The sequence below is a fragment of the Lutra lutra genome, chromosome 8 (assembly GCF_902655055.1).
Source record: "Lutra lutra chromosome 8, mLutLut1.2, whole genome shotgun sequence".
NCBI lineage: Eukaryota > Metazoa > Chordata > Mammalia > Carnivora > Mustelidae > Lutra > Lutra lutra.
This window is the reverse complement of record NC_062285.1, coordinates 28,998,637-29,012,082: the sequence shown is the minus strand read 5'-3', so window position 1 is coordinate 29,012,082 and position 13,446 is coordinate 28,998,637. Positions and strand designations below refer to the sequence as shown.

Below are 13,446 nucleotides of genomic sequence, written 5' to 3'. Positions count from 1 at the left end.
AAATTAAAAAAAAAATAAATACTTTAAAAAAAAAAAAGAGTCTGACTCTTGGTTTCAGCTCAGGTCATGATCTCAAGGTCGTAACTTTGAGCTCCACATCAGGCTCCATACTCAGCATAGACTCTGCTTGGGATTCTTTCTTCCTTCCTCTGCCACCCGCCCCCCACCCCGTCATTCTCTCTCTAAACTAACTAAATAAATAGAATCTTAAAAAAAACAAAAACAAAAAAACAAAACCTTGAGAAATCAAAGTACAAATGGTAGGGACCTACAGAAGTTTACAATGCCTATAACTATAGACTCACCAAATATGCAAATAGATCAACACAACACTATTCATATAACTGTAATGCTGTGTCCCCAGGGGTAATAATCTTTGTAATAATAATTGTCTTCAAAAATGCGTCCTTTTGGCACACTGGAGGAATCAGTTCTAGAGTGTCCTACTTCTATTTCCTTTGTCATTGATTTAGTTACAGAAAATCCTATCGATTCTGAGGTGAAACTTCTATTTCTGCATTTTTCATGATTGATTCCTGATTTAAGGAAGGTACAGGTGATTCTTTGCAATGGAATCTATTTTGTTTTCTACACCATTCTCAATTTCCTTCAGAAATTTAAAAGTGGATTGATAAATAACATTAACTTAGCACTAAAAAAGCTGAATACTTATGTATAAATCTAACAAAGTATGTATAAGATTTATACAAGGAAAACTATAAAACTCCGACGAACAAAATCAAAGAAGTAAATAAATGGAGAGATATTCATTGTTTGAGGATAGGAAGACTTATTATTGTCAAGATGCCAGTTCTTCCCAACTTGATTTAGTGGAATTCCAACTCAAATCTGGAGAGTCCTTTTATGGATACTGACAAACATTCTAAAGTTTATATGGAGAGGCAAAAGACACAATGTCACAATATGGGAGGTGAAAAATAAAGTTGGAGGACTGACACTATCTGACTTTAAAACTTATTATAAAGCTATAGTAATCAAAACAGTGTGGTATTGGTGTGAGAATACAGAAATGGACCAGTGGAACAGAGAGCCAGAAATATCTTTATAAATAAAGTCAGCTGGTCTTTGACAAAGGAGCAGAGGCAATACAATGGAGTAAAGATAGTCTTTTCAACAACAGTAATGGAACAGGAAACAAAAGCAAAAATGAACTACTGGGACTTCGTCAAGATAAAAGGCTTTAGCGCCAGCAAAGGAAACAAAATCAACAAAACTAAAAGGCAACCTACAGAATGGGAGAAGATATTTGCAAATGACATACCAGATAAAGGGCTAGTATCCAAATTCCATAAGGAATTTACCAAACTCAATACCCAAAAAACAAAAAATCCAGTCAAGAAATGGGCAGAAGACATGAGCAGACATTTCCCCAAAGAAGACATACAAATGGCTAACAGACGCATGAAAAAATGCTCAATATCACTTGGCATCAAGGAAATACAAATCAAAACCACAATGAGATACTACCTCACACCAGTCAGAATGGCTAAAATTATCAAGTCGGGAAAAAACAGATGTTGGCGAGGATGTGGAGAAAGGGAACCCTCTTATACTGTTGGTGGGAATGCAAGCTGTTGCAGCCACTCTGGAAAACAGCATGGAGGTTCCTCAAAAAGTTAAAGACAGAACTACCCTATGGCCCAGCAATTGCACTACTAGGTATTTACCCAAAGGATACAAAAATAGTGATTTGAAGGGGCACCTGCACCCCAATGTTTATAGCAGCAATGTCCCCAATAGCCAAACTATGGAAGAAGCCTAGATGACTACTGACAAACAAATGGATAAAGAAGATACAGTGTATATAAATACAATGGACTATGACTCAGCCATCAAGAAGAGTGAAATCTTGTCATTTGCAATGTCATGGATGGAAATTGAGGGTATTATGTTAAGCAAAACAAGGCAGTCAGAGAAAGACAAATACCATGATTTCACATATGTGGAATTTAAGAAACAAAATAGATGAACACAGGGTAAGGGAAGGAAAAATAAAATAAGATTGAAACAGAGAGGGAGGCAAAGCATAAGGGACTCTTAGCTCTAGAAACAAACAGAGGGTTGCTGGATGGGAGGTGGATGGGTAGATGGGGTAATGGGGTGATGGGCATTAAGGAGAGCACTTGATAGAATGAACACTGGGTGTTATGTGGAACTACTCAATCACTAAATTCTACCCCTGAAATAATAATAACATTATATGTTAACTAAAATGAATTTAAACACCAAATTAAAAAAAAAGTAATGGAACAAATGAACATTCAGGACATGCAGAATGTCCTGAATCTCGACACAGACCCTACACCCTTCCCAAAAATTAACTCAAAACGGATCACAAACCTAACTGTAAAATGCAAAACTATAAAGCTCCTAGAAGATAACAGGGGAAAACCTAGATGACCCTACATATGACAATGCCTTTATAGATATAACACCAAGGAAAGAAAGAATTGACAAGCTGCACTTCATGAAAATGAAAACTTTTGCTTCCGTGAAAGATGATCTCAAGAGGATTAGAAGACAAGTGCCAGACTGGGAAAAATATTTGCAAAAGACACATCAGATAAAGGACTATTAGCCAAAATACACAAAGGACTCTTAAAACTCAACAATAAAAAATCAATAACTTGATTAAAAAAATAGTCCAAAGGCCTTAGCAGACACCTCACCAAAGAAGATATACAGATGGCAAATAGACTCTTCACATCATATATTATCAGGGAAATGCTAATTAAAACAAGATACCACCACACACCTATCGGAATGGCCAAAATCTAGAACACTGACACCACAAAATGCAAGCGAGGATGTCGAGCTACAGAAACTTTCTTATAAAAATAAACACTCTTACTAGAGGATCCAGCATATGCACTTCTTGGTATTTACCCAAAGGAGTTGGAAAACTTACATCTACATAAAAATCTGCACATGGATGTGTACGGCAACTTTATTTGTAATTGCCAAAACTTGTATGTCCTTCAGTAGGTGAACAGGTAAATAAACAATATGGTACCTCCAGACAATGGAATATTATTCAGCACTTAAAAGAAATGAGCCATGAAAATACATGGAGGAAACTTAAGTGCATATTACTAAGTGAGAAAAGCCAAATTAAAATTAAAATTAAAAGGTTACATGCTGTATAATTCCAACTATATGACATTCTGGAAAAGGCTATGGAGACACAAAAAGATCTTTGGTTTCCAGGGATGAGGGGAGGTGGGGAAAGATGAATAGGCAAAACATAGAGGGTATTTAGGGCAATGAAAATACTCTATGAGATATTACAATGATGGATACATGTCATCACATATTTGTCCAAACCCACGGAATGTACACCACCAAGAATGAACCCTAAAGGAGATGACAGACTTTGGGTGTTTTCTGGTGAGCGATGTTAATAATGGGAATAGTTATGCTACACTGGGGGCAAGGGGTACATGGGAAATACCTGTACTTCTGTCTCACTTTTTTGGTAAACTTTAGGCTTTTCTAAAAATGTCTTTTAAAAAAGTTGATTATTTAAATATTAAGTTAAATCTATCCATTAAACTGGGAACCCCGGAAAAATCAAACCAGATTTAGGATCTTAAATACTTTAAATATCACCAAACATTCCAAGTGATGTCTTAGTTCTTGGTGCAGATCTTGCATAAAATTTCTTATAGGAATATTTGCATGCAATTGTCATCTGTTTCTAGCGTGGAAGGAGGGAATGGTAGCCTATTTCCTTTTAGGAGAGTATGAAATATTAGAACTGCATTTTACCACTCTTCATACACAGGCTGTTCATATCAGAACAGACTAGAGCTTTGTAACATTGTCAGAACAGTGGAAAAAAAATCAAGAGGCAGTTAAAGGTCATCCTAGCTCCCATTTCTACTACTTGCCACGTGAGTGAATGGAAATCAACGTCCAGGCATTGTTCTAAGCACTTCACTGCAGTGGCCTTACCAGTAGTGAGATGCCACAAACTTAATACTATGCTGTTATCATACACATATTCTGTTATCATACACATGTTCCTTTTATTAAAGAGATTATTTTCTATGGGCATCACCATAAATGTTAGATATCAGAAATGTTCCCTAGAGTAGAGTAGGTTCCCATTGTACAGCTATGGAAATGATAATTCTGTAAAGATGAAAATGAAAACAACTGTGAAGCTCTACTTACCATTGTCATCATGACCACTGGCTTCTGGGGTGCCCTGCCTCTGGTCCTCTTCAGGTGCCTCGGGGTAAATGACAGCAGTGTCTTGTTGTTGCAGGAACTCTTCAACATTAGGATCATGGTTTTGTTCATTTTCTGCATCTGAGTCACATTCATCATCTTTTACTAAAAGAAATGCATACTTTATATAAAGCAGTTTCACTGCCAAGTTGTTACAAAGCTTTTCTAAATAAGAAATTATTTACCTTAAGAGAACACACTATTGTTCTTGAATTTGCAGGAAATATTTACCAAAAATTAAAAAAAATTTACTCATTCTTTTGTCTATTATTAAGAAGTCTTTAAGAAAGCTTTACAACAGTCTTGAATTTTTCACAGTATCTCTCTTAAACTTTAGAGTGTACTTCTAGTCTATGTGACTGATAGGACACAGAAAAGGTAATATAGTTGACTGAATTCTTAATTTCTCAATCAAGGATAAAGCAAGGAAAAAAGGGAGAAAACCTTAGTTCTCAAACCTTAGTCCCTCCTAGGAACCTATTAGATATTTACTTAGAGTTGTAAATCCGAATCATGCTCAGTTTAAACCACTTTGAAGTTCAGTGCAGGTATGTGATTTCCTAGACAACAGTGTTAGGAGTTATCTATAGTTGGAAAAATATCTACTAAGAGTCAGGAGTATCAAATCCATAAAACTGCTTATCTCCTCTAGTATTCATATATAATAAACAAGGCTACTTTTCCTTTATTTCTGCTTCAGTAAATGTTTAACAGTGGGGGCTAGGGGCAGAGGCATTTTTTCTTTCAGTTAGAAAGTTTCAAGAGATAATGGCATACTGTCACTTTGAGAAGGAGACCCAGAGTGCTCCGAGTTCCTAAAGCGGTATTGCTGTGCCATGGTTTCCCTCCATTCCCTCCACTGGCTCCAGAGGACAGTGTCTACTCCATGCTGCTGGTAACTGTAATGGGTTGTATGGCCGTCTTGTGGCTGACTTCTTTATACGCTTCAGGCTGAACTGTCACTTCTAAATTTGTAAAACAGCATTTCCCAGCAGACTAAAATTGGGCCAAATTTAAATGCTGAGGAGTGGGCACGTTTTTGTGTGCTAGTTATTGAAACAATCTTGCTCAATCTCCCACACAGTGGTAGTAAGTAAACTCCTCAGGTCAGCTGCTGTTTAAAACCTTAAAGCCAATGACATAATAATAATGGTGACCCACCATTTCCCCCTCCTTTCTAATATAGCCAATAGCTATCAATTATTTAGCACTGGGTTACTGGATCCAGGGGGAAGTGAAAACTCTTAAGGAGGTAAGCTGGTATTGTGGGTATTAAGGGAGTCTATTTCCAAATCCTCAAATTCCGTGCATATTCTTTCTTAGAATCTGGAAGGTTTTCTCTACTCTCCCCTTTCCAGACTTTCTAAGACTTCCTTAAAAGGAAGAAGAGAAGGAGTGCCTGGGTGGCTCAGTGGGTTAAGTATCTGACTCTTGATTTCGGCTCAGGTCGTGATGTCAGAGATGTGAGACTGAGCCCTGCATCAGGCTCTGTGCTCAGCTGGGAGTCTGCTTGCTCCTCTCCCTCTCCTTCTTCTTCCCTCACCCCACCCGCACTGATGCTGGTGCTGTCTCTAGCTCTCTCTCTCTCTCTCTCACATACATACATACATACATACATACATACATACATACATACATAAATCTATCTATCTATCTATCTATCTATCTATCTATCTATCTATCTATCTATCTTTTTAAAAAGGAAGAAGAGGGGTGCGTGGATGGCTCAGTCGGTTAAGTGTCTGCCTTCTGTTCAGGTCATGATCTCAGTGTCCTGGGATCAAGCCCCTCTTGGGATTCCTGGTCTTTCTCTCAAATAAATAAATAAAATAAAATAAAATAAATAAAATCTTTTAAAAAAAAAAGGAAGAAGAGAAAAAGTCATATCCCAGTACATTAATCCTGTGCATCACCTTGGAGTGTAAAAACCTCCAGGTTGCCAAAGGAAAAAAATTCAAAGTACTAATTGGGGAAAACTAACTAACTTCCTTCCTTCCTTCTTTCCTTTCTTCCTCTCTCCCTCCCTCTCCCTTCCTTCCTCCCTCCCTTTTTTTCTTTAGCATAGTTTTATTTTTTTTAAAGATTTATTTATTTATTTACTTGAGAGAGAGAAAGAGAGAGAGACAAGAGAAGGAGCAAGGGGAGCGGCAGAGGGAGAGGGAGAAGCAGACTCCTGGGGGAGCAGGCAGCCCGCAGTGAGGGTGGGTGGGGGCCCTAGATCCTAGGACTTCAGGATCATGACCTGAGCTGAAGGCTTAGTTGACCAAGCCACCCAGGCACCCTGGGAAAACTTTCTTATTGATTAATCAAGACAGGCCTTTCAGTTTTTTCTGTTTACATGGATTTCTATCTGGGGTAAAGCATGGCAATTTTCTGTAATGGGGATATTTTGGCTCTAGCTAGGAAGCTCTGAAATCAGCTATATAATAATATGGTCAGAGGGACTGAGAGGAGTTTTCCTTTAATGACCTCATCTATTCTATTTCCTAACTATTATTAAAAATTTCATTGCTGGGGCGCCTGGGTGGCTCAGTGGGTTAAAAGCCTCTGCCTTCAGCTCAGGTCATGATCCCAGGGTCCTGGGATCGAGCCCCGCATCGGGCTCTCTGCTCCTCGGAGGGCCTGCTTCCTCCTCTCTCTCTGCCTGCCTCCCTGCCTACTTGTGATATCTCTCTCTGTCAAATGAATAAATAAAATCTTTAAAAAAAAATTCATTGCTTTTCAGGAAGCTGGTCAGAATAAATCAAAGAATATTCTCAAAAATCATTCCTACAATCTGTCATTATCTGGAAAAATAAGCATTTTTTAATAGCTAAAGCAGTACAAGTCAGTGTCACTGAGTCTTTTCAATGTAACTTCAAAATTTCAAGTTATACTAAATAAAACTCACAAGTGAAATTTATATTTTATAAATATATATAAACATATATATATGTGATTATTGCTTCCATATATAATATATTATATATATAGAATATATATTCTATATATATTCCGTATATAGGTTACAAGATGCTTTAAATATTTTTATCAAATTATATTATTTCTATTATAGTCGTCACTTACAAAAAGTTTATATTTTTCTATATATTAAGTATGTATGTGTGTATATGTATAGGCTAGATGCTAGAATAATGAGTTTTTAAATAGTATACATTTTGCAGAATTATATAGTCTGCATTTTATACATGAACCTTGCATCTTCAGTAAGTTACATGCTTACCTATGTATTGACTGGTTCTAAATGTACTACTCATTTGGAGACAAAAATCTTTATAACTAAAAAATTTGTATTAGATATAAATAATCTTCACCTCACTATTGAATAATCTATTTTTTAAGATAATTATTAAGTTTGAAATTTTAATTCCAGTCTAGTTAACAAAGGGCATAATATTAGTTTCAGGTGTACAATATAGCGATTCAACAATTCCATGCAACACCTGGTACTCCTTACAAGCGCTCTCCTTAACCCCCTTCATCTATTAAATCTCCACCCACCTCCCCTCTGGTAACCATCAGTTTGTTCTCTATAGTTAAGTAAATAATCTATTTTTTTTAAAGATTTTATTTATTTACCTGACCGAGAGAGATCACAAGTAGACGGAGAGGCAGGCAGAGAGAGAGAGAGAGAGAGAGGGAAGCAGGCTCCCTGCCGAGCAGAGAGCCCGATGCGGGACTCGATCCCAGGACCCTGAGATCATGACCTGAGCCGAAGGCAGCGGCTTAACCCACTGAGCCACCCAGGCGCCCTAAATAATCTATTTTTAAAAGATATATCTACTTGTACTTTGTATATTCCTCATTACTTATAATTTATTTTTTTTCAAAAAGGAACTTTTTATAGAATCTCTCAAATTGTGTACTGGCAAAATTATTTGAATTGGAAAAATGAAAACACACCTTTTTTTTGACTGAAAGTCTGATGAGGCTGATTGGTATAACAGTAATACCCAGCTTTGCTAGTTAGATGACTAGGTACAAAATTTCCACAAACTGAATGAACTAAGTTTGTAGCTCTAAGGCATTAGCGAGAATATTATTATCTCCTGTGGTAGGATAAAAGGATTTTTATACAAAATGTACTGGCAAAGGTACTGAAATCAACAATATTTCAATTTCCCTAACTATTTTGGAATATATTAATCAAGGTGCCTCTACGTGAGGGGAAGAAATAACGAAAGCCAAGAACAGGTAGCATCAGTACTTTGAGAAGTGTGGGCAAAGTTTTTTGGTATATGTCCTAGAAAAACAGGGAGTGAAGGAGTCTAATGACTGGAAAACAAATTCTTGAGCACATTAGGCAGCCCTGAATTTTTGTTTTCAACAGAATTGAAGGAGCATTTAATAGAATTGTCAGTTAACAAAACACTAAAAAGATTTTTATTGATACATAACTCTTTGCACATCATTCTAAGGGTGTATAAAGAACCAAAGTAAATCAGTTATCACAAAAATGTCTTTTACCTTTTTATTTATGAGAAGGTTATCTGAGTGCTAAACAAAACAAACAGAATTAATGTTGAACTTTTTTCCTCTAGAAATAAGTAATATTGGGGCTGAGTCAGGTAAGCAGCTGCTTTTGGCTGGGGTCATAATCTCAGGGTCCTGGGATTGAGTTCCACATTGAGTTCCCTGCTCAGTGGGGAATCTGCTTCTCCCTCTGACTCCCTCTATCCCATGCTCTCTCTCTCAAAAAATAAATATTTTACAGAAATAAATAAGTAACATTAAACTATTGATAATTGAACTAATCAAAGAACACTTTAGCTCCTGGGGTGCCTGGATGGCTCAGTGGGTTAAGCCTCTGCCTTCAGCTCAGGTCATGGTCTCAGGATCCTGGGATCGAGTTCCGCATAGGGCTCTCTGCTCAATGGGGAGCCTGCTTTCCCTCCTCTCTCTCTCTCCCTCTGTCAAATAAATAAATAAAATCTTAAAAAAAAGAATACTTCAGCTCCTTCAATCTCATTTCCAGTAACAATTTTTTGTAATAATTATTTGTTAAAATTTGTAATATATTTATGTTGTGATCAACTGTGCAGTACTGATAATTATGATAAATCAATCCATAAATTTAAAAAATCTTAAGAGCCTTATCCCTAGAAATTAAAAAGAAACCTAAATTTCAATTTATATAGATGCTTTTCTTACAAAGAAAGATAGCTGATCAGAAATACCTTCAAATGGGAAATATATTCTCTGCTAGCATCAAATTCTATTGATTATGTAGAATAGAAATATGAGTTCAAGGAGTAAAGATTATGATATAACATTTCTGACTCATAACGAAGAGCTTATTCACATTTAAAAAAAATTGAATGATTAACAGGTATTAAAGTGTTATGATTTACATGTAAGAATGATGTTAAAATGTCATTTTTATTATTTATTTATTTATTTTTAAAGCTTTTGTTTATTTACTTGAGAGAGAGAGAGAGAGACTGCACATGCACTTGCGTGCCTGTGGGAGCATAAGCAGGGGGAGTGGCAGGCAGTGGGAGAAGCAGTCTCCTCCCTGCTGCATAGGAAGCTCCATGGGGGACTTGATCCCGGGATGCTGGGATCATGACCTGAGCCGAAGGCAGACACTTGACCAAGCCACCCAGTTATCCACCAAAAATGTCATTTTAATATGCCAGAAATTTGATTGTAATTACTTACACTTAAGATGAAAAATGTACATTAAGAAATATATGAGATGGTACATAATCAGTTTATTTAATATAAAGTTTAGAGGAAAATAATAGTACCTCTTAAAGGTATTTGTGAGAATTAAATTATTACTATTAGATTAGAAGGTCTGGTATTAGGTATGGTATCAAATTCTGAGTTCTTTTCAACTAAACTACACTGTCTTCATGAGACTGCATCTAGCCCAAACAACTTCAAGCTGAGACCAGAAATCCTGCAGTTTTACATGTAAAGTGTCAGGAAGCGCATACTGTAAAAAGGTCAATTATAAAGCAAAATTTCTTAAGCTTGCATATTTAAGCAGTAGAGAGAGGAGTAAATACATAGAAACATGATAATAATTTGGCTTTCTTTAGATATGACAAAACTCAGAACTTACTGTCAAATACAAAATTACTTTGGACCACAGGCCTATTTGACCATTACCATTTGTGAAAGCGCAGAATTATAGGGTTATGATTAGAGCAAGGGGAGAGAGACACAAACATTTAATAGAAAGATTAAAAATGATTTAGCTATATTTTATTTCCACTGGAATCATGACCTGAGCCACTCTCAAATGTGAAATCCATTTGATGGTATTTCTGCTCAGCTGTGCTTAGGCTTCTTCCTAACTTTACGTTCCATTTTTCAAACTTCATAAAACTATTAACTATATAAACAAAAAAGGGATGCTCAGAAGGAACAAAGGACATTTTGGGTGAATTTTTCACTCTCTGAATACTAAGCTGAGACTATAGTTCTCTTAACTTCATGAATTGTGAAAGGAAGTAGCAGAAGAAAGGCTCTGACAAAGTTCTGGACTAATGATGGTGGACTTTGTACAAGGTTTTATTTACTTTGTCAGCACATTATTCCTAGAAGTCAAGGAAGTAACAAAAGCAAAGGCAGAACATAATTTTTAAGTTTAAATGTTCAAAAGCCTCAACCTTTCAATTTCTATCCTTCTTCCCTTAAAACTATACTTATCAGAGCTTTATTAAAATGTTTGCATACTCCCAACTCCCCATGTTCCCAGGAAATAATGCAACAGGGATCATCTTCCACTGGGTAGGGGACCTCACATTTCAGCAACAATTTAAGTTAATACAAGGTTACTTTACCTTCCAGATTTTTTGGGGGGAGGTGGTTAAGGGAATTTATATACTACCCAGTACTAAATGAAAGAATTTATTTTTGTAGTGAAGAGCAGAGCGTAAGGTAAAATACTGACACTTGGAATTGTGCATTTTTTATAGCATTTGCATAAAAGGGCAAATGATCTTCTGTAATGTAAATCATCTAACATCAGGTAAAACAGTAATAAATAGCATTCTTTTGTGTTCATTAAGACTATTTTCCTAATAACAAATATCAAGTTTAAATATTTTATATAATGTATAAGTTAGCATGACAAATATTTGATAACAACATGTTTGAATATATTATTCATTCATGTTACACACAACCAAGTTAAAGGCAGAATATAAAATCTTAGGCAGCAGTACCATAAATCATCACATATCCCATTATTATTTAATTAACTTGGAATGCATCTTTAATAACAGAATGAAGATTTACTCTCTATTTTACAGAACTGACTGACAAGGAGAGGAGTGCTTGTTTATATTATAGATGAAAATTTATATTTGACATAATACTATGAAATATACTCATCTGACATAAGGAAAGATAATATATAGGACTCTATGGAATATTCCTAAAATGCACTGCAGAAAAAAGAAAAAAAAAACTAGAAGTTTTAAGCCAAAAAAGAAAAACAAAATTTGATTAAAATATGATAGAAATTTCTAACTTATGATTATATGATATAAAATAAAATACATGATATGTATTTTATATGATATAAAATATAATTATACTACTTTGAAGTACAGTATTTTGAGGAAATGTTTTAATAACTTAGAATTCATCTCTAAAGTTTTCTTTCTAAGAGCTCTAGCTGACCTATGTAACACGATAGTAAGTGACTGCTCCTTACCATACATAAGATCTTGATTTAAGTCCTCCACTTAAATTTTGCTTCTTAAATCTGATTTGAATCTATTATAGAGGAATAACTTAAAGTCTCCGGGAGTATGTACTTTTAGTCACTTAGAAGCAAGACTCCTTGTTTATTATAATTTAACTTCATCTTAGCCTTTTTCAAAATCACAGAAATTATAAGAAAAATTTTTGATTCTCTTGTTTGCTGTGACATATTCACTCAGCTCATCAATATTCAGGATTCTCATCTGGTTTATAGATAACTCATGATATTTGCTTATTCTTTTCCCTTCTGCTTTCTGTCTTGTGGGCAACTCAACACAGGTCTTGGTAACTAATAACGAAACTCAAAATAGTTAAATCTGCATTCCTATAGCTTGGGTAAAAAATTTGATATAAATTCACATTATCATTTAAACACTTTTTTTGGGATTATCTGTAGATTGTACTTGTCATCCTTATAGAATGGAAAATATGCTGTTAGATGGATCTGCAAATTTACACTGTATTTAAAGAATATAAACTTCTAACTTTTCATAGTGCCCTATATGCCTGGGTACTGAAACACCAAGGAGGTCAAGATAAAAGAGGAAGAAACAGACTAAATTCACGACTCAAAAATGCAAAAACCAGTGACACAAAAGACCTTGTTCAAAGGCTACAGTATGAAAGAAAATGACGAGCACGTACCTGCACATCCTGCTTCATCTGTCTGAGCTTCAGGCCCCAGGATTTCTTGTCCTTCCTTTCCTGCTAAAATCAAAGAACAAAGGATTAAAATAGATCCATGTGGTACAAACATTTTTAACATCTAGAAATCTGAAGAGGAACTTTTAGATTATATTTAATTTGGATTTTTTTCCTTTTAGAAGTAAAGTGTCCTTGAAAAGTGAACTTTTTAAAAGAGATTAAGCAGGTAGTTTTACCAAACTCACAAAGGTATGATAGAGAAGCAAAATTAGTGAAGATTTATATATAATCCTGGAATTATACATATATTAGAATTATACGCACCCTGGTTTTTTAATGTTTTTTTTTTTTTTTTTGAGAAGAGTTTTACCTCAAGGTAGCAGGACTCCTTTTCAAAATTTCTTCTGCAAAGCAAAAGTTTCTATATTTTAGGCACTGTGCTAGATGCTTTATAAACTTACTTCCTTTAACATTCATAACTACTTATTTTATAAGTTAAAAAAAAAAAAAGACAACCAAAAACTTGAGGCCTGAAGAGGTTAAAGAGCCCAAAGACACTGTTATTCAGTGGTGGAAGTGGAATTTGAATTCAAGTCTGAAAGGCTGTAAAATCTACTTCTTCCCTCTGCCCTTTTCTGTGACCAGACGACCAGACAGCTAACTAGAGAGAAGACTGTACTAAACTTCATTGCATCCAGAGTAAACACTGAGGGCACTATATTTTCTCTTTCACTCTATTCATTATTCTAACTACTGGTAAATCATAGTAATAATAGTAGTGGTAAACATTTTTAGTTGTCAGTTGTCCTCCTTTGCCAGCTAGAT

At 35.4% G+C, this 13,446-nt stretch overlaps 1 protein-coding gene across 4 annotated transcripts in view; it reads right to left on the bottom strand.

The window, feature by feature from the left end:
- Positions 1 to 13,446, bottom strand: part of ZEB1 (zinc finger E-box binding homeobox 1) — a 193,190-nt gene that overhangs the window by 21,022 nt on the left and 158,722 nt on the right. The window contains exons 3-4 of one of the 4 annotated variants that reach the window (XM_047743597.1): positions 12,622 to 12,684; positions 4,198 to 4,359 (exon numbers count right to left, since the gene is read on the bottom strand). In XM_047743597.1, the coding sequence (XP_047599553.1) occupies positions 4,198 to 4,359; positions 12,622 to 12,684 (225 nt within the window). The remainder of the gene's footprint in view (positions 1 to 4,197; positions 4,360 to 12,621; positions 12,685 to 13,446) is intronic. The other 3 variants (XM_047743599.1, XM_047743598.1, XM_047743601.1) reach the window with 3 other exon arrangements.